This window comes from Piliocolobus tephrosceles, chromosome 4, assembly GCF_002776525.5.
Source record: "Piliocolobus tephrosceles isolate RC106 chromosome 4, ASM277652v3, whole genome shotgun sequence".
NCBI lineage: Eukaryota > Metazoa > Chordata > Mammalia > Primates > Cercopithecidae > Piliocolobus > Piliocolobus tephrosceles.
In genome coordinates this window covers 141,373,944-141,395,491 of record NC_045437.1, presented here as the reverse complement: position 1 = coordinate 141,395,491, position 21,548 = coordinate 141,373,944, and the positions used below count along the sequence as shown (strand labels likewise).

The 21,548-nt window shown below is 46.9% G+C and overlaps 1 protein-coding gene across 1 annotated transcript in view; it reads left to right on the top strand.

The window, feature by feature from the left end:
- The window catches only part of ABLIM3 (actin binding LIM protein family member 3), a 119,812-nt gene that overhangs the window by 85,993 nt on the left and 12,271 nt on the right, over positions 1-21,548 (top strand). Inside the window, exons 9-15 of the mRNA XM_023227081.2 lie at positions 3,973-4,031; positions 6,875-6,946; positions 13,374-13,503; positions 16,093-16,140; positions 18,474-18,608; positions 20,069-20,133; positions 21,389-21,536. Coding sequence (XP_023082849.1) covers positions 3,973-4,031; positions 6,875-6,946; positions 13,374-13,503; positions 16,093-16,140; positions 18,474-18,608; positions 20,069-20,133; positions 21,389-21,536 — 657 coding nt within the window. The remainder of the gene's footprint in view (positions 1-3,972; positions 4,032-6,874; positions 6,947-13,373; positions 13,504-16,092; positions 16,141-18,473; positions 18,609-20,068; positions 20,134-21,388; positions 21,537-21,548) is intronic.

Here is a 21,548-nt window from a genome sequence, read left to right as displayed (position 1 = left end):
GTAGTGCTCACTAAACAGAACCTCCCAATGGAGGTTCTTTCAATCACTGTGCTTGTAAGTTCTAGAATGCCAACATTCTAGAAGACTATGATACCAGCTCCAGCTTTGGCATTAAAAAACAAAAAGCATTGGCTGGGCATGGTGGCTCATGCCTGTAATCCCAGCACTTTGGGAGGCTGTGGCAGGCAGATCACCTGGGAGGCTGGGAGTTCGAGACCAGCCTGGCCAACATGGAGAAACCCTGTCTCTACTAAAAATACAAAAGTAGCCAGGTGTGGTAGTGCATGCCTGTAATCCCAGCTACTCAGGAGGCTGAGGCAAGAGAATTGCTTGAACCCAGGAGGCGGAGGTTGCGGTGAGCCAAGATCGCGCCATTGCACTCCAGCCTGGGCAACAAGAGTGAAACTCCATCTCAAAAAAAAAAGAAAAAAAAAAAAAAAGCCTTGGCAAATCTAACATCAGGATACAGCAGAGAGGTGGGTGGCTTCCCCAACATTAAATCAGCCCCAAATGTTATAGGTGTGATGTGTGCTATAACCAGTCAAAGAGATAAGACTGACTGCTGACTCTGCTAAGGATTAAAAATGGCCTTAATACCTGCCTGACAGATAGTTTTGGAGATTCACATCTCTGTCTCTGAGTCAGCTGATACAGAAATAGCTAATCCTTCACTTCCATAACCTCATCGTAGGTTTTAATTGCAGAGCCTGGAATTGTGGGTGACAATCTCAGAGGACAAGAGAATGTGACTCATGGAACCAGGAGTTGAATAAGCAGAAAATGTACTCTTACAAAAAGCTAGAGCTCTGTCTTGTAAAATTGGTTTCTTTTTCACATAACATTCCAAGAAAATTAAATTTAGAGTGTTTTCTGGTATTTAGCCCTGTGGTTCTCAAATTATGAGGCATAAAATCACCTGGGGAGCTTGTTAAATCAGAGATTCCCAGGTCCCACCTCCAGGAAGTTGGTGTCAGTGGCTATGGCAGGGGAGCCCAGGAATCTGAATTTTACCAGGCTGCAAGACAAGTGGTCCACAGGTCACAGTTTGACACGCCCCAATATAGTGAATATGCTTGCAGACTCAGTCTGGAGCTGGAGCTGTCTAATCAGAGTCTAGATTGTACTACTTGTCCAAATCTCTGAGCCCACCTTAGAGAAACCAACTGCCTAAGATAGAATGCTGTATTTCTTTTATTTATTCACTCAATGAGTATTTATTGAGAATCTGGAGTCCCTGCAGATATATCTCTAGGTAAGATAGACATGAATCCCTCTTCTCATAGAATTTACATACTTATCGGGATAAATGGATAGGGGCAAATAATTATCTTGTCTGTACAGTAAAACCTGTTAAGATGGAAACAGAATCTCTAAGTCTCCTTCCTAATATCCCTGCTGAGCATTTATATACCCAATGTGTACTTAAACACTTTTAGGGACAAGGGCTCACTGTCAGTTGAATAAGGCCATTCAGTTCTTAGGTGTTAAATGTTTCTTCCCTGAACCCCCTGCCTTTAGTCCTAGTTCTACTTTATAAGACTTGCAAAACAAATTAATGCCTCTTCCTACAGAGAGTCATTAAAATCTTCAAAACTAGTTTTCACCATTCTGTTAAGTCTGTTCTTCAGGGTAAAGACCCAGCCTTAGAACTGCATTTGAGTCCCCTTCCTAGGATGGCCACCATTCTCCCGTGGGTGCATTTTATCTAGTATCTTTTTGGGAAAAAAAATACAAAGGTAGGGTCCAGTGAGTCATTCACATGCATTTCTTTATTAAACACACGTGGGCCAGGCACTGTTTTTGGCTCTGGGGATAAAGTCCATGGAAGAAAAAAACCATCTTCTTCACCATAACGTTGTCCTTCTGTTAATGCCACATTGTTGAGCTATTGGCCAAGGGAATAAGCTCAGAAGACCGTAATTTCACAGGGATCTTCATGAACAAATCATCTTTTCTTGCATTCTTTATCTAAGTTTATTGCTAGCTACCAACTAACTTTTTTTAGCCTCTTTTATTTACAGATATACTACCAACTCCCAAATTCTGATGTTTTTCATTTCTTTCTTTTTTTTTTTTTTTTTTTGTTTGATCCTCCTCTCCTTGTTTCTTATGTAAATATGCTTTCCGGTATGCAGAGTACTGAAGCTAATGACCATTTTTGGCTCAGTTTTATTTCAGAGTGCTATGCCAATGTCATGAGGTTAGAAAGCAAAAGAAACCCTCTAGTCTGACCCCCTCACTTGACACATTATTTCCCCACATGAGGACTTCTGTCCTCTTGATCTTTCCCTATGCCTCTTTAACTTAAGTTCATGACCTCCTCAGACCTCTGTGTCCATCTCATTCATTTCCTACATTTCCTACAGTGACCTGTAACATGTGTTTCCTGCCACAGCCACAGTCATAAACAATTCCTGATAGATTCAGAAGCAACTCAAAGAGGAACCGGAAATGCTCTCTCTAATAACTCCCTAAAGTAACAATCCCGGCACACAGCTTGGTAGTGGACACACCCTGTGATTGCTGGATCAAGCCACAGACTCAGAGTCCCTCTACTGGGCTCTGAGAACCACTGCATTTTACTTTAGAAAGAATTAAACTCAGTTGAATAATTAGGAACACCCAAGAATGTCGGCAGACAAAAATCAAAGATTCCTGTTCCGCAAAAGACAAAACTGCCCATAAAATTAGAATCTTGGAGATGAAAATAATCTTCAAGGCCATCCAAATCCCACCTTGTTGTTCTTCAGATGAGGAAACTGGGACCCCAAGAAAGGATGTGTTAGGGGCTGAGCAGAGACAAAAAACACAGGCCTCCTCACTTCAGGCCTCTCTTCTCTTTTTCACTCCGAATTATTGACCTTTCACCACCATCTCATCCCTTAGCTAGTATTCCAGTCCTGGGGGTTCCAGGCAACAAAGCATAATATAAAGTATATCCTAGAAACAAAGTCAGACAAACAAATGCCATCTGGGTGCTCAGGAATCCAGCCATTGCTGGCTCCTTTCCTTTTAGGGCTGGTTATAAGGGGGATGGCTCCAGAGGGATAATATGTTCCTATTTTTCCTTCTAATCCAGGACACCTGTCCCTTCTCTGGGGAATATGTCATATTTGGGGCTGCTTTTCAACATGTGGGCAGCCACCTGTTATTCATGCCTTTCCAAATTGGCCTTTCGGGTTTGGGGCTGGCCAACTGGACCCCCACCCACAATGAAATGTGGGCGTTAGCAGTGTACTAAATTTGAAGAGTCTGGACTCTCTGAGGAATTAGCAGGTCAAGGCAATACTCTCAAGCGGAATATGCACCATGACACCTCCTCCCCCTTAAATGTGATAGCTCTGGCAGACCGTCATAAGTCTTTAAGAGAAAAGAAAGCTGGAGTTCACCATGCTGTGTCACTCTTTTTTATCCACACTGTCATTTATTCATTCAAGAAATATTTATTGACCACCTGCTATGCGTCACTCACTGCCAATCATATACTCATCTCTCACCCCACAAACATGTACGGGTCTCTTCTAAGAGCAAAGTCCCATGCTGGGGACTGTGGGAGATGTAGCAATGAATAAAGCTCAGTTCCCGCCCAGAGGAAGCTCTTGATTTAGTGAGGAATGAAAAATCCACAAGCTACTGTGCCGTAAGGCTGTATGTGTGGAAAGAGAGACAAAGAACTATGGATCACAGAGGAGAGAGAAGTCACTCCCAACAGGCAGGTAAGAAAGTTTGCAAGAGGATGTCATGTGAGCCCTAGACCTTGAGGAATGGGTAGGATTTGGACACACAGAAAAAGGATGTGAGTTGTTGCATAGGTCTGAGAGATGCCAGGAGGAAGCTGGGAAAGCCAAGGAGGCCCTTCTGGCAGACGTGTAAGGGACATATGCTGACCATGGAGTAAATCAAGGTGGGGCATGGGGAGAGTGCTAGAGGGTTTGAAAGGTCTGACTCTTCGTTACTTTCCTGACCCCTTAGGTTCCGAGGTTTGGCACCCCATCTGCAAACAGGCAGCCCGGGCAGAGAAGAAGTTAAAGGTAAGCAAGCTAGTAGATCCCAGACCAGCACTCCTACTTAGCTACTTTCTGCCACAGGTTAAGGGAGCTGTGCTTTGCCACAGGGTCAGCATTCCATAGTGTGCACACTCCCAAATGTGTGCCTATGTCCTTGGATTTTCCTAACGGCAACACCTGCCCCATGGGGTTTTTGAGGGGGTTAAGACATCGGATATGAAAGCACTCTTAAAACTGTAAAGTACTGTATTCCTGTGAGTTTTGTGTTTCTGGGGCGAGGCTGTAACTCTACCATTGCTCACCAAGATGGCGGCCTTGCTGGGACCATGGTTTTTCCCAGCCTAAGGTCACTCATTAATAATAGTTAATAATGTCATAGTAATTGACAGTTTACAAAGTATCTTCACAGCCATGGTCTGATTTTACTCCTTTAACCTTGTGAGGCAGATGGGCAAGAAATTTTATCTTTGCCTTGCCTGTGAGAAAACCAGGTCTAAAGAGGTGATGATTTGCCTGCAGTAGCAAAGCCAGGCAGAAGCACAGCCGACATCCCCAGGTATGCATTGGGCCAGCTGGGGTCCTGAGTCCCTCTGAATTACTGTGCTCTGACAAATGTCAGGAAGCCTTGTGAATCTGGGTTCCTGACACTGCAGAGAGGGGTTGAGTCTTCCAGGCTGTGGGAGGGATCCATTTTCTAGGTCTTTGATGATGTGGAGGAGACACCTGGGGTGTGTGTTGGGGGATAGGCAATGGGGCCTTTACATCCTGGCCCCCAGATATCAAGTTGACCCCTTGGGACTCTATTGTGTTACCCACTAGAGTCTCTCCAACTAGAAAAGCAAGTGCACAATTTCTGACCAGCTAAACATGTCTTCCTTGCTATCTCATCCACTTAATGAAAGTTTTCTGAAAGAGCCAGTCTATTGATGCATAATTATTTTTTAAGCCCTGAATTTCTTTCCCTGTTTCTTCCAAGACCCTCTTCCATTTAAGGTGTAAGACCTACTTGTCCCTTTCTTCATTTTCCTCCTCTTTGGTGGCATTTCCCAAACTTCAGTCATCCTCTACAACCCTGATGCCTATTGCCATATCTGGGCACCACCTGTTTCATTATATACTGAATATTTTTCTCTAAATCAAGTCACTACTTTTTATTAACTTATTTTAAAATAAAACTTTATATTGCCATGTGGAAACCAGTTATACTTGCTATAAATAGAAGGTAATCATAAAATAAATTCAATGATAATGAAATAATTCTTAAGAATAAATCTTTAAAATTCTAGCTAGACAATGTTGCCTGCACTCTCTTTGTTTAAAAAGGGAAATTGGGTTGGGTGTGGTGGCTCACGTCTGTAATCCCAACACTTTGGGAGGCCAAGGCAGACGAATCACTTGAGGTCAGCAGTTCGAGACCAGCCTGGCCAACATGGTGAAACCCCAATTCTACTAAAAATACAAAAATTAGCTGGGTGTGGTGGCCCATACAGCTACTCAGGAGGCTGAAGCAGGTGAATCACTTGAAACCGAGAGGCAAAGTTTACAGTGAACCAAAATTGTGCCACTGCACTCCAGCCTGGGTGACAGAGCAGGACTCTGTCTCAAAAATAAAATAGGAAGCGCCGGGCGTGGTGGCTCAAGCCTGTAATCCCAGCACTTTGGGAGGCCGAGGCGGGCGGATCGCGAGGTCAGGAGATCGAGACCATCCTGGCTAACACGGTGAAACCCCGTCTCTACTAAAAAATACAAAAAACTAGCCGGGCGACGTGGCGGGCGCCTGTAGTCCCAGCTACTCGGGAGGCTGAGGCAGGAGAATAGCGTAAACCCCGGGAGGCGGAGCTTGCAGTGAGCTGAGATCCGGCCACTGCGCTCCAGCCTGGGCGGCAGAGCGAGACTCCGTCTCAAATAAATAAATAAATAAATAAATAAATAAATAAATAAAATAAAATAAAATAGGAAATTGGCAATTGTTGAGAGAGTTGTTGAAATGTATTAGCACCAAACTGAGACTGCCTCCTTGATCTAATCAAGGGGATTGAAATGTTAGATTTTACTCTCTAACTCTATGATTCAGTATTATCAAGTGTTTCATCTTCATCTTCCCAGAACCACCGCTAGTTCACAGTCCACTATTTAGGAAACTTTATAGCCCCACATAGAATGCTTTAAATTGTAGGATGAGAAAACTGGGAGAGAATCAAGTGGTCCTGAAGCTCAGCCTCTATGTTTTACAGATCAAGAATCCAAGATGCCTAAGACCACATACTTCACCCATGGGTCTTTGATTCCTAATCCCTTTACATCATGCAGGCACCCTCTTATGCATTAGGACTGACATCATGCTGCTCTGCTAAGGAAGCTATTAATCCATCATGGCCATTTTTCAGAGACAGTTTTTTTTTTCCAAGTTTATCACTTAAGTTGATGTCAATTTGCAATCAATACACTGTAAAGAATCAGCATATTGTGCAATGACATGAAGTTTAACCCACTTTTACATTTTGAATAAACAAACTCCCAAGGAATGAATACTAACCAATTTTATTTTTTTTTAAAGTAAATAAATTATTGACTGGGATAACTCAAAATGAAGAGTTTTATGAGTAATTTCCTATTTAGACTGATAGCTGCAAATACATAGAAAATAAATCCATATTCTGTCCCCAACAGCCTGAAGTCCTTGCATTTTAGGTCTCATTCACACTCAGACCTTGACTTAAAAGGCAAAGAATAAGAAGGAAGTACAGAAGTAGCCAGAGAGTACTTTAATGGTATTGCTAATGTTGCATTCTTAACCCTCTTTCTCACCCTCCCCACCAAGCTCGGGTTGCAGCTTTTCACCTCTTCTGTCTTCATCTCTTCCACAGCATAGACGGACATCTGAAACCTCCATCTCACCCCCTGGATCCAGCATTGGGTCACCCAACCGAGTCATCTGCGTATGTATCACTTTTCTCCCACCAAAGGGCCTTGCTTATTCCTGACCTGGTGTCTAAAGAGTCACTAAGGATGAGGGAGCAGGTTTTCATCCAACTGACATTTGATGCATGCTCTTCACATGCTAGGCTCTGTACCAGGTCTTGAGGATTCAGTGGGGTACAGGGAAGACATAGATCCTGCCTCATGAAGCACACAGTCTAGTAAACCCAGTTTCAGGAATAATGCAGAGGTCCATGGAGCACGAGAAAGAAAGTACAATGACAACAAGAGCCCTTGCTGAGTTCTAAAACCAATGCAAGGCATCTCCTTTCCCACTACTTAACTGAGACAAGCAAGAAAAAACTGAGGATCAAAGTGGTATTCTGAATGGGTATTAGGTGGAGTATTGATGTGGAGATAGTGGTGGGTGATAAAGAGGCAGAAAGGAGAAGGAAGCCACATACACATGTGGAAACATGGCTGTAAAGAATTTGCAAACATAAGGAAGAGCTTTCTAATCATGCGGGAAGTCTAGGGATGGAGCAGACCCACCTCCATGTGTCTGACCTCCCATCTCCACAGGCATTCAAACACAGAGAGACTCATCATTTGCCAGGGATGTAGAAGAAGAGACAGAAGTTGAGTTCAATGACCTCAGAGGCCCCTTGTATATGTCATTCATTCATTCAACAAACATGTGCCAAGCATTTACTCTGCTAAGCGCAGTGCTCTGCTCTGGGGAAATGGTGATGAACTACACAGACTTGATGCCTGTCCTCATGACATTGAACATATAGTGCCACGAATCATCAATTGCAGTTATAAATTCCAGGAAGGAAAAGCACAGGGTCCTCTGATGATGCTACAGATAAACAGAGGGACCTGACAATCTAGGACTAGTTGGGAGAAGGCATCCCGAGGAAGAAACATTAAACTCAAAGCAGAGGGATAAACAGAAATAAGCTAAAGGAGGTGGGAAACGCAGAGCCAGGGAGAATTGAAACGAGCAGAAAACCTCAATCTGATTGACTCTAGACTGTTCCAGCCTTCCACAAGCCAAAGGAGCCAAGAAGACCAGAAATGTGGGGAAAATGATCTGTAACAAGAAACCTACTCCTCACAAGAAGCTCTAAATACAGTCACCAAACCAGCCAGCCCTGGCCCTGTCCACTACTGCTAGATCATTACTTCACATCCACATCCAGTCTCCTCTTTGATCCTCAGATAATGCCCATTGACGGGACTATGGGCACCTTTCCTTTCTTCCCTGGTCAAATGAAGAAAAATGCTTAAGAGTTATCACTGACTGAAATTTCAATATGGGTCAATACTACCATGTGGCTGTCAAAAAAAGACAAGCTGCTTTATCACAGGCTGTACTCATTGAAGATTCCTGTCTAAAGCAAGAAAGGTGACAGTCTCCCTGGCACTGTGAATGGGGCCAGACCACAGCAGGATTAATGGGCTTCGTTTCCAGGCATGCATCGTGAGAGTGTTATTGACAAATGTGAGTATGTTTCCAGAAGAGAGTTACTAGAACAGGAGCACTCAGGAAGCTGCTGCACTGTAATACCATTCATCACGAGCTGGTCTCCCAGTGCTACTCAGGAGCCTCATAAACCTTTGTGAAATAAGTTAAGCCCTGATGATGTTCACCTTGGAGTCCTGGAGAAAGGTTCTCAGAATTGCCCCTGTGATAAGCAACTCCATTACAGAATGGAATTTATGATGGCAGCTAAGAACACCTGTGCTTGTGCCTTCCAACTAGGGGCTTACACATTGAGATCAGTTGTCCTTCACATCCTAGCAGAGGCATGTGTCTCCCCTTCCAGCCTCTCCTCCTCTCACTGTTTATGGTGCCTCGTGCTCAGCTGCTCTGGGGAATGACTGAACATGTCATAGAAGCCATGTTTTCAGTCAGCCCATCCCAAGCATGGCTTCCAAATTTGGAAAAAAATTCATTCATCTGCTTTGGATAGATGCAATAACAAGCATAAAGATGGATTTTAATTTAGTTCTCATAGACATTTGAGATTTGATATTCAAATAGAATTATCAGTGAACCTGAAATGAGCAGGTTCTTTCAAACTTTCAAACTTTACTCCATCTCCACTGACTTCTAGAATCATCTTCAGGTGATTTGGCTTTGACCCATGTGTTCTCTTCCTTCCTTCCTTCCTTCCTTTCTGGCTAATTATGTTAGGATGCCTCTGATCAACTGGTGTGTCTCCAGACCTGAGGCTCATTTATAGCCCTGTAAACAAAGTGGCTATAGGAAGAAATATAAATTTAGTATTTTTGAGGTTTGGGGTAAAGTGCCAAGATGAATAGTTACAGGTCGAGATGAGTTTGGAAGATGCCAAGAGCTCTCAAGGTCAAGATCTAACATCCAGGACAAAAGCAGCAATTACTTCAGCAAGTGGACTCTCATCTAATAAAGGCTTTCTTTATCCACACACCCCCAGAACTGGTGCAGATGTGGGTGTCTGTACCAGGCAGACTCTGGCAGAACTCAGGTGGCCTACCTCAAAGAGTTCAACTGAGGAGGGTTTCATGACAGAGGTGTGGGCAGGGTTAAGTGGACTCACAGGAGATAGTGAGGTATCCAGGTACTACTGCAACATGATGTTGTTACCACACTGGAGCTAAAGAGATGTGGGAAGGGAACAGCATTACCAAAGCTGGCAAGAGCTGGGGAAGTCCAGCCTTCAGAGAGAGTCAGGCCCAGCCCACGGCCAGCCAGGAAGGTTGCCAGGGGAATAAGTGTACCAGCCTCTCTCTCCATTCACCCTCTAATCTCTGCTGTTGCATCACATTGGCTAAACCCAACTGAAAGCCAGAGAACAAAAGAGCCTGTGATACAGCCTAGGCAGTGTTCAGAGCATAGATCCAGGCAAGGAAGAGTGGACAATGGGTCTGATATAGCAGTGCTGATGTGGCAGGGATAGAATAGTGGAAGGGTTTTGGTAAGTTTTCAAAATAGCACAGCTTATAAGTATTTACAAATGCTGCTCCCTGTAAAGTAGTCTTGGCCCTGAGACTGTACCTGGCTCCTATGGCATTGGGAGAACATTATCAGATTAATACAGTTTCTGGATTCTCTATCTAGCAGCCTCTGTCGTAATTTGCAGCACCTCAGGACCTTGCAAGACAGATCCTGGTTGATCATAGCAAACACCAGGTCACAGAGGGAACAGCTGGAGGGCATGGCCATGGAAAAGACGTGGCTTCAGGAGCCATGAGATGCGGGCTGTCACATGCAAGGGGGAGCTTTCTTTCAATCCGTGCAGCTCTAGAGGGCTGAACTCTGCCAAAGTCAAGCAGAAGGTAGAGGCTCATTTCAGTTCAATGGAAGGAGCAGCTTTCTGAGTGCAGCCTTCTGACGGCGTAAGACAATGAACTCCCCATCCCAAGAAGACAGGGGAGGCTGCTGAAGAGGGCAGGTTCTCTGTGTTGAAATTTGGGCTCTTGCAACTTATTAGCTATATAGCCTTGGACAAGTTAATTGATTTTTCTGTGCCTCTGGTTCCTTAGTCAAAATGAGGATAATGTTAGTGCCTACTACTAGAGTTGTGAATTGTATGGGTGAACTGATTTAATCTACCTAAGGGACTTGGTACAGAGCCTGGCTTATAATAAGTACTCACCAAATGTTAGCTAGTGTTTTACTATCATGATTATTTTTGTCTTTACCATCTTCATCTTCTTCTTCAAGAATGCTGTGAATTGGGTTGTCCTCGCTCTGTGGGATTGGAAGACAGTCAGCACCCAGGCTGTGTAGTTCAAGCTGAATTCAAACCCATTAGCTTAGTGGTACAAATTGTATAACCTTGTGAGCCTCCATTTCCTCAGCTGGAAAATAGAAATGATATTGACATTTACTTCACAGAGGCATTACAACATCTAGAGGAGATAATTCTTGTAAAGCACAGGGCCTTACAAGCAATATGTGCTCAATAAATGTTAGCCCTGTTGGAATGGATGGCCTCTAAGACCGCTCTTGGTCTAACATTCTACTATTCTTCAATTTGATCCTAATCTTCTGTTTTTAGTGGAAACTGGAGAAGTTCGTTCCTTCTGTATCTTGTTTTTGTTTCCTCTCTCCATTCCCTTTTCCCTCTTATCTTTCTCTTCCTTTCCTGTCCATTTCCCTCTTCCCTAGGCTAAAGTGGATAATGAGATCCTTAATTACAAAGACCTGGCGGCTCTCCCCAAGGTTAAGTCTATCTACGAGGTACAACGCCCCGACCTCATTTCCTATGAGCCTCATTCCAGATACACGTCCGACGAGATGCTGGAGAGATGTGGCTATGGAGAGGTATCGCGTCTTGCCCTTCTCTCTGGGGCTATTGTAGGAAAGGAGGTTCTGCCGGGGTCCCCAGCCCTCTCCATCACAGACAGTTTGGCCTCCACAATGCTGGACCCAGACTCTTCTACCCTGGGATTTATGGCCAACATTTTTTAAATGAAGAGATTTCATTTGGCTTTCTGGCTTTTCTTGAAAATATCAGAGCTGACAACATTAAACCTACATTTCCACCATCTGGAGATGGGTAGCAGCACCCCCTATAGACAGGACATGAGCTTTCCATTCTCCCCAGTCCTCCCACTCTCTGTTAATCCCAGCATTAAAGCTGAGAGCCTGTGACCACTTATTACTCAAGCTGTTGTATTTCTTATACTGTAGGAATTTTTCAGGTACTCAGCCCAAGGCGCTCATCTCCTGCCAGGCTCAATGGCCATTTAGGTTTATAATCCTTGATTAGACATGTTCTCTGGTTTTCGCACCAGGCCTTTAGCCCCAGTGCCTCTTCAAAGGAAGAGACACTTTTATAAAAGTAACAGATGGCTTTTGAAATCATTAAATGGTTGCTAAACAAAAGAAAGTGTTCTCTGGAACCGCAGCACGGTGGGGGGCAGAATTACCCTGGAGGTCCTGGCAGTCTATATCCTAAAAGATTTCTAACCTTATCCCAGACCCCTTGAGTTAATTTGGGGCAGCAGAAGCCTGTCCTGATGGGCAGGGACCCAGGTTCTTGTCCCATCTCCACCATAACTAGCCTTGTGACCTCAGGCAAGTCCCCCTCCTCTCTAAGGAATTTGGGTTCCATTTGGTTGAAGAGTCCAATGCTGAGATTCTCTGGTTTCTGGCCCCTGAAATGGACCAGGAGAGAAAGATCAAGTGTTTAGTAGAAGCTACTTGTCCTTCAGTTAGAGTTGACAAATCAGGGTCCATAGGTTGCAGTCAGCCCTCAGATTTGTTTTGTTTCACTCATAAAGTGTCTTTTGAAAATGCAAACTGGTTGTCAACATGTAAACACTGGGAGATTTCACAAAAGAATCTGCATTTCTGACTTTCTTGGAAAATTAAGATGCTGTGTAAATGCTGGGCAGGCATTCCAGCTGCTGGAGCTGAGGAACCACTGCCCTCTTCAGTCGAGACATCCCATCTCCAGCTGCTGCACCAGCCACCAGCTCAACTCCCGTGTTGGTGGCAGCAGCCTGGCCCCTGCTTAGCCATATATTTGGGTGCCCTGCCCTGGGCATTGTCTTCATGAACTGCAGAGGGGTCATGAACCAGTAGAGAGACAGGGAAGGGTGGTGACAATAGCCCTGAGCATGCGGTACAGAAGCCTGGGTCCAAGTCAAGTCCCTGCCACTTCTGCCCTGAGTGGCCCTGAGCCTTCGCATTCTCTCTCTGGGATTTGGTTTTTCCCTTCCTAAAAGGCGGGCATAATCTCAAGGTGTCCTGCCTCCTATCAGTAGTCTGACCCTCTGTAATTCCCAGCGAGGCTGTTATCTGGAAAGGGATACTGAGGGACTGCTGCAGGCCCTCTCTGCCGACCCGTCTAACCATGCTCTGTCCTTCCTCTTGTCCTCCTGCCATTCCTTCTGCTCGTTCCACAACTGCCTTCAAACTCTTCACTTCTAAGTCGCTGGGAACATTATCTCCCTACTCCCAGGTAATTCAGCTGGTAGAGAATTAAGTTGATATATAATTGTGCACCTTTATGCGGACTTCACCCATCCCCAGCCCCCCGAAGATGTCTAAGCCCTTGCCCAAGGTGCTCCCTGCAAGCAGGGAAGCTCTGGAGAGAGTCGGGTGCATGTCCTGGAGGAAGTGGCAGTGGCGTACAGGATGGAAATCTGCCCTTCTTGCCCAGAGATGGCCTCCCTCAGGCTTCTGGGATCCCTGGTCAGTATTCCAGGGATTGACCCCATGGATTCCATTCAAGGGCCTGCAAGTGTTGGGGGAAAGCCCTGGAAATTCTTTGCCACCTTCCTCGGGCTGTGTGTGTAACTTGGCGGGGTTGGGGGGGTTCTCTGTATTCACGCCTCAACCCCTAGAATCCTAGATTCCATGTCATGCCCACCTGCCTGCTAGACCCTTGGGCCACAGGCCCACTTAACAGCCAGCCGTGCTCACAACCCCATTTCCTCCCCCAGGACATCTACGAGAACCTGGACCTCCGGCAGAGACGGGCCTCCAGCCCGGGGTACATAGACTCCCCCACCTACAGCCGGCAGGGCATGTCCCCCACCTTCTCCCGCTCACCTCACCACTACTACCGCTCTGGTAAGGAAGGGTGAGGTCCTGAAGGGAGAGGAAGAGCCAGGGAGACAATGTAGTGACTTGGAGTCCCTGCTGCAGAGGGCACAAGGCTCCCCCACAATCTCCATCACAGTGTGGCCCTCTGGAGGCCTATGGCCACCCAGGTGATCAGCTGGGCCTCTCTGAGTCCCTGAGATGGCAGGGGGATGGAGGAGTGTGTGGCACTGAGAAGCAACAGGAAGGTGGGTGGTGAGCTTCCAGGAGAGGGGGCTGGCAGGTGGCCCTGTGGCCCTGGCTGGAAGAAGACTCCACCATCCTCATGGCCTGCCCCATCCAGAGGGCAGAACCAAGAGACCAGAAATATGACTATGAACTGGCCTTCACCCGAGGGCCACCCCAGCCAGTCCAGTCAGGCCATCCACAGTCACCGTGAGGTTGGGGGTGAAGCCAGCACTTGGATGGAGGAAAGGAGCAATTAAGGGAGCGTCCAAAATGGGGAGGTTCGGGGATGGTTGGAGAGATAAGAGGGACAAACTAAGATGCCTTCCTGGAGCTCGGTAGAGTTGGTCTTTACACCTCACAAAATCTGACTTTGGGATCAAGTCAGGAAGCAAGGGCAAGCTTGTTTCTGCCACCGTGGTGCATGAGAGCACATGCTGCTTCCGCCCTGGAGCCTGAGCACGCTGGGACGCCCCAGCCCATCCCCCATCTCTGCTGTCATCACCTCACCGCTTCCTTAACTGCCACCGCGTTAATGCCTGTTTTCTCTGTGCCTCTGTTTTCTCTGGGGACCACTGCCTGCGTGCTCCAGGGCCCGAGAGTGGCCGGAGCTCTCCATACCATAGCCAGTTAGATGTGAGGTCCTCCACTCCAACCTCTTACCAGGCTCCCAAGCACTTTCACATCCCAGGTAGGCACTGCCAGCCCGGAATTCCTGGGATGGATGCATGCTCCGTGGGGTCACAGGTGCCTGAGTCTCCCCCTCGATGCCACACAGGCACCGAGAAGCTGGTTCCTGAGGGACCCCCCTAACCAAGCACCTGCACCAACCCAGTCCTCCAACCCCAACACACCCACAGGCTTCAGATTATCCACTTGACAAAACCAACCTCCATTAGGACATCAAAGAAGCAGTCCAGGGAAGAAAAGAGGCAGGGAGCCCGAGTGAGATACCGCGAATGCCTGAGGGCTGTGAGGGCCGCAGCAGGAGCACACAGTGGTGAAGGCCACATACTCTGGCTTCAGAGCTCTTGGGATGGAATCCGATGCAGCTGCTTATAAGCTCATGACTGTGGGCCAGTTACTTGGCTTCCCAAGCCCCTGTTATTCCTTCTGTACAGCCAAGCCCTGTTCTGGGCCCAGAGGTCGCAACTGTGCTCCACCCAGCACAGATCCTGCCTTCATGGTATTTGGTATTTTATGTACTAATGTAGGAAGAGAGATAAAAAATGAGTAAACAAATATATAGAGGATAATTTCAGGTAGCGATAGGTGCCATAAACATAAATAAAACAGGCGATCCTGAGATATAATGGGGCTGAGAGAGGCCGGGCTAGATGGGGCAGTCAGGAAGAGCTTCTTGGAGGAGGTAATATTAAAGCTGAAAGATGAGAAGGGGCCCGGCCTGGTGGCTCATGCCTGTAATCCCAGCACTTTGGGAGGCCTAGGCGTGTGGGTCATGAGGTCAGGAGTTCGAGACCAACCTGTCCAACATGGTGAAACGCCATCTCCACTAAAAACACAAAAATTACCTGGGCGTGGTGGCACGTACCTGTAATCCCAGCTACTCAGGAGGCTGAGGCAGGAAAATTGCTTGACCCCGGGAGGCGGAGGTTGCAGTGAGCCAAGATCGTGGCACTGCACTCCAGCCTGGGTGACAGAGCGAGACACTTCTCAAAAAAAAAAAACCGATGAGGAACCAGCCCGTGAAGAAGCCCAGGAAAGACATCCCAGGCAGAGGGAACAGCACTATCATGTCATGTGACTACAGGTCGTGATAGGAATTGAGAGGAAGACAGGGGCTAGATGACTGAGTGGGTGTGGTTTGGACAAGGTCTCCCTCTGAGTCATAGCAGAGCCAGTCCTGGACCTCAGTCTCCTGACACCAAGCTCAGTTTTTCACTCCCCACTCACATTCCCCTCAAGAGCTCATGCTGCTGTTTCATCTACACCTTCCTCAGCTGCCCTAGAGGGGTCCCATCCTGTCTGTCTTCGAGGGAGGGGGAGGGAGGTAAGCTGAAATTCGGCTGCAGCATCCTGGGGATTTTCACATGGAATGAGGTGTGGCCACTAGTGGAGACAGTGGACACCTTCTTGCATGGGGCTCTGCTGAGCACACATACCCCTGTGCCTGCATGCTCACCCTTCAAGCCCCGGGTCCCTTCCTCAGCACCACTTGGATCCATCCATTCCTCTTCCCGCACCTTACTTGGAACCTGTTGGGATGAGGCTGGAAGTTCAACTTTGGAAGAGGAAGTCACCAGGGGAAAAAGATGGTGGCCCCTTGGAAAAAGTTGTTGCCCCTTCTGAGATCAACTGACCAAGTACTGTCTCCTTTTCTCCTGTCTCTCTCTCTCTCCCCTCCCCACTGTCCCTTCCTGGTCTGTCTGGCAGCTGGAGACAGTAACATCTACCGGAAACCTCCGATCTACAAACGGCATGGTATGGTCAGAGGCAGATAGGACTTGGCCACACAAGGAGAAGGGGGAGGTTAACCATCTATGCAGATGGCCCTGCACAGGCCACCAGGAGCCACAAAACACAAGGCTGCATCTTGGTCCTTCTTGTTGACTGCCCCGTCACCCAGGGTGACATTAGGGAGGAGTTTGGTGTCATTTCAAAAGAACAAAGTCCTCATGTCCCCTGAGTTCTTTCCCACCACCTTTGCAATCTCCCCCTTACCTGCTGTCTGGCATCCTAAGTTCCATAATTGGTAAAACCTTTGTAAAATGCACATACCCCTGGGAGAGACACACTCCAAGGCATTAATACTCAAAGTGTTCATTAGAATAACATGAGATGCATACAGATTCCTGGGCCCCACCCCAGGCTTACTGAATTCGAATTTCGTATTTGTCACAGTTTCTCCAAGTGATTCTGATGCTCAGCCCAGCTTGGGAACCCCTGCTCTAAGTTGTTCTCAGTCACAGTCTCCTGAGAGTGGATGGAGACTTGCAGAGGAGATGTAGATGCGTAAGAAGCAGAGGGTCACTTCCTTCTTTCATTCATTCCTTGATTTAGTGTTTCTTAAAGAATGATCTATGGACCATCTGCACCTGACAGACACTTAAAAGGCAGATTGCCTGGCCCCTTCCTTGTCCCAGACTCCCTTAATTATAAATATTGAGAATGTGAACTAAGAATCTGCACTATAACTGGCTTTGTCCATGATTCCTACCTGCACTTAGTATGAAAACCACCAAGTCATTAATCACTGACACCACCTGTTCATTTTTGCAAAAAGTACTTACTAAGCTTCAATTGAACGAGCACATCCCTTCCATTGAAGCTGCAGAGGAGCAGCTGCCACCCTATGAACCCGCACTTGCTTAAGGGTCTAGCTGGATAACAAAGCGAGGCCCAGAATCGGTGGAGGTTGGAGATGAATGAAGCAGTCCTGCACCAGGTTCTGAACTAATTAGCTGGTGGAGTGGACAATACAAGTTTAAATAGTGGCTCTGGGTGCCTAACATTCTACAGTTTAGACAGACATCCTTGGTTCCAGAGGGGGCTAAGCAGGGCGTCGAGGTGAGTCTGTGAGCATGTGCACGTCTGTACCAGCCTGTGAAGGACATGCCATGTCCCCTGAGTACCCACAGAAAGAAACCAACCTGACAAAGGTGGTTTGGCTTTTTGCCTAGAAAAGGCCCCCAGGTCACAAGCTTCTCAGGACTTCGTGGGATTTTCCAGGTGGGCTCTGAGGGGAGGCACTAAAGCAGACTCAAGAGGAGTCTGGGGTGGAGGTGGGCTGCTTGGAAAAGAGGGCAGAGGAAAAAGCTAAATGCAATCAGCCAGGAGTGGCTGCCCAGGACCCAAGTCAAAGAGAGAATCTGAAAGCTTTGGAAGCAAATGTGGTTGTGGCAGCTGCATAACCTGGGGCTAGCTGAAGCTGATCCACCACCCTCTGCCACTCTGGCTCCACAGAGCACAGAGCTTGTCCCTAAAACTTCCTGTAGTTGACCATGAGAAATGGTCACGCAGCCACACACACTTCCCCAGGCCCTCTCTCTGCCCTACCAGCCTGTCACCCATGTTTGGGCCACTAGAAGTCACTGCTCTCTAAGTAGTTGTGACTGCAGTGGGTCTTTTTGGTCACCCCTGTCCTGGGCTTACTTCAGGTGGAAGCTTGAAGCTGGATGGCACCTGAGACAGCAGACCAATTCTGACACTTACAGATGAGGAAACCAAGGCAGAGATGGTAGGGCCTGCCCAGTGTTACAGCTGAGTAAAGTGGCAGAGCTGGGACCAGAATCCAGCTTTGCTGACTCCCTGTCTAGCACTCCTTCCTTCAGGCCATGTAGTCCCTGAGCAGAATAGGCCATCTCAGGTTGTGAGGAATGATGGAGTTGGAATTTATAACAAGGCAGGCTTCTAAAGGGCTAGGAAGGTAAGGGCTGGGGCTCACCTGGGACCTGTCGAGTCTTACTTGAGGGGCCATACCCTTAGAGTTCATTCTGGAACAGACCTGGAAATCCATGGAATGTGCTGGAAAGAGCCCTGGGCTGGGGTCTGGTCCAGTTCTGGTGCTCACATGCTATGTGGTCTTAAGCAAGCCCCTTCCCCTCCCTGGTGCTTCGATTACTAAATCCAAAATGAGGGTTTGGCCCCAGTGCTTTTCCAACTCCGATGCTCCATGGTCCAGTCCTAACAGAGAGCCCTGACCTTGAAGTGGCCTCACTCCCCTGGGCTGGAGCCTAGTAGCGATAGGAAAAGGGTACACAGTCCCAGCCCGGTCACTCTGCCTTCCTGAAGTGCTCTCCTTGGGTCCTTTGCAGGTGATTTGTCTACAGCAACCAAGAGCAAAACAAGTGAAGACATCAGCCAGACCTCCAAGTACAGTCCCGCCTACTCACCAGACCCCTACTATGCTTCGGAGTCTGAGTACTGGACCTACCACGGGTCCCCCAAAGGTAGCACCCCCATAGGAGCCTAGGGCCAGGGCCCTATCACTTGTGCCAAGGACATGGGTGTTCAGAACAGTTGCTGACTCCTTTATACAATCATTCTGAATAAGAGTGCTTAGAGAGTTTATAACTGAGGGTGTTTATTCATTCAACAGATATATACTAAACACTGGCCATGGACCCTAGCAATACACTGGGGAGCAAAACAGACCAGGTCCCTGCCCTTGTGGAGAAGACATAGGCCCCAGCCATGAGAGGGAGGTGATGCACAGAAGGTAGGAGAGCTGATGGCAGGAGGCTGCTGTCCAGCCTGAAGATGACAAAAGCTTCTTGGATGCAGTCACTCAGCTGCCATCAGGAGGGTGGCAAGGATGTAACACAGCAGAGAGTATAGAAATACCTCTGCAAATACCCAAGATGTGAGGAAGGATTCCATTGGAGGAAAGAAAAGGCTGTCCACTTAACCTTGAACTCACAGAGGAAGAGAAGCAGTACAGATGAGGGAGGAGTTCCCCCGGGGTTTTGAGGGTTGAGGTAAACATTTTGATTGTTATCCTAAACAGTGAGTGGCATGATCACATTGAAAGTAGTGGCACGATCACATTTGTGCTTTTGAGAGACCACTTTGGCTGTAGGGTAAAAAATGGTTTGGAGGATGGAGAAAGAGAGGATGTGGGAAGGTGGAAGGCTTCTGGTAAGGGGGTCTCAGTGGTCTTCAGATACCACCTCACCCAATCATACAATCCAAGCTGTTCCTCTCAAGTATGGGGGGGAAATTTTCATCAAGATCCACTCTGATTCAATGTCTTTACTAATTGAATGTGCATTCTGAGCAAAGCTTCATGGAAGCTCAGAGATAACTCTTTGGGGCTGGGCACCGTGGCTCGCGCCTATAATCCCAGCACTTTGGGAGGTCAAGGTGGGAAGATCGCTTGAGCTCAGGAAATTGAGACCAGCCTGGACAACATGGCACTTCATCTCTACAAAAAATTTTTAAAAATTATCTGGGCGTGATGGTGTATACCTGTGGTCCCAGCTACATGGGAGGCTGAGGCAGGAGGATTCCTTGAGCCCAGGGGCTTGAGGCTACAACGAGCCATGATCACACCACTGTATCCTAGCCTGGGTGACAGAGTGAGCCCCTGTCTCAAAAATTTAAAAATTTAATAAAAGGATGACTCTTTTGCTACTCTCAAAGAAGTCTTCATCTAGAAAAGAAGGTAAGATACAAATACAACTATAACCAAGTGGTCAGTGATCCGTCCCTACGGGAGATGAGTGTTCAGAGACCACAAAGGCAGCAGAGACCACTTTCAGCTGATGTGGGGCTTAGCTTAAACGAGACTGTTTCCATTGAAAAATAAGATTAAAAAGAAAGAAAAGTGGCTTTTCTTTAAAAAAAAAAAAAAATGCCTTAAGCCAGGCTGAGTGGGGTACACATGCTGATCTTAGCTGTCTTTTGACAGTGCCCCGAGCCAGAAGGTTCTCATCTGGAGGAGAGGAGGATGATTTTGACCGCAGCATGCACAAGGTGAGCAGGCCACACCACTGAGTAAGATGCTTAGAGCATATATCACTGAGGATCTTTTCATTTGGGCATATCGCTAAGGATCTTTTCATTTGCAAGTGACAAAAAACAAATTCAAACCCACTTAGAAAAAAGAAAAGCATAGCTTTGCATAACTGAAAAATCAAATGATAGCCTTAGCTTAAAGTATGACTAGATCCAACTGCTCAAAAAATGCCATAGAAAATTTGTCTTTTCACTTGTGGGGCTTGCCTCTGGATTGGCTTCATAGTCAGGCAAGCTATTTTCACATAATGGTAAGCAGGTGCTTGCAACCCTTGTTCATTGCTGGTGAAACCCTTGTTCCAGCCACTGTGGAAAACAATTTGGTGGTTCCTCAAAAATTAAATGTAAAATTACCATATGATCCAGCAATTCCACTCCTAGATATATACCCAGAAGAATTAAAAACAGGACTTAAACAAATACATATATACTCATATTTGTGGCAGCACTATTCACAACAGCTAATATATGGAAATAATCCAAATGTCCATCAGCTCATGAATAGATAAAATTTGGTATGTCCATACAGTGGAATATTATTCAGCCATGAAAAGAAATGAAGTAGTGATACATGCCACAATACAGATGAATCTTGAAAACATTATGCTTAATAAAAGAAGCCAGACACAAGGTCACGTATTGTGTGATTCCATTTCCATGAAATATGCAGACTAGGCAAATCCATAGAGACAGAACATAGATTGGTGGTTCCCGGGCCCCTGGGGGAGAGGGGAATGGGGAGTGAGTGCTTCATGGGTATGGGATCTCCTTTGGGGGAAACAATGGAATTTGGAAACGAGATAGAGGTGGTAGTTGCACAACATTGTGAATGCACTAAATGCCACTGAATCATTTCCTTTAAAATGGTTAATTAGAAGTTATGTAATTTTCACCTCAGTTAAAAAGAAAAAGGTGGCTATCTGCCCATTGTTGAATCAATCACTGTGCCAGGACAATGGGATCCTGTCACTGGCCAGGCTTGCTTTTTTGTGCCCACCACCAGACCCCCACCCAGACCACAGGACAACTTGTGGAAGACAAGATGAGGTTGCAACAGGAAATATGGGTGCCACAAGGTGGGAGGGATGCTGGGAAGGCAAACGTGAGAGCAGGCTGCTATAGGGAATGCGATCCTCAGCCTTGCCCAAGCCCGTTGGATCTCAGTGTCCTTTGTTTTCCTTCTAACTTCATCTTGCTCTTCCCCCACCCTCAGCTCCAAAGTGGAATTGGCCGGCTGATTCTGAAGGAAGAGATGAAGGCCCGGTCGAGCTCCTATGCAGACCCCTGGACCCCTCCCCGGAGCTCCACCAGCAGCAGGGAGGCCCTGCACACAGCTGGCTATGAGATGTCCCTCAATGGCTGTAAGCACTGCT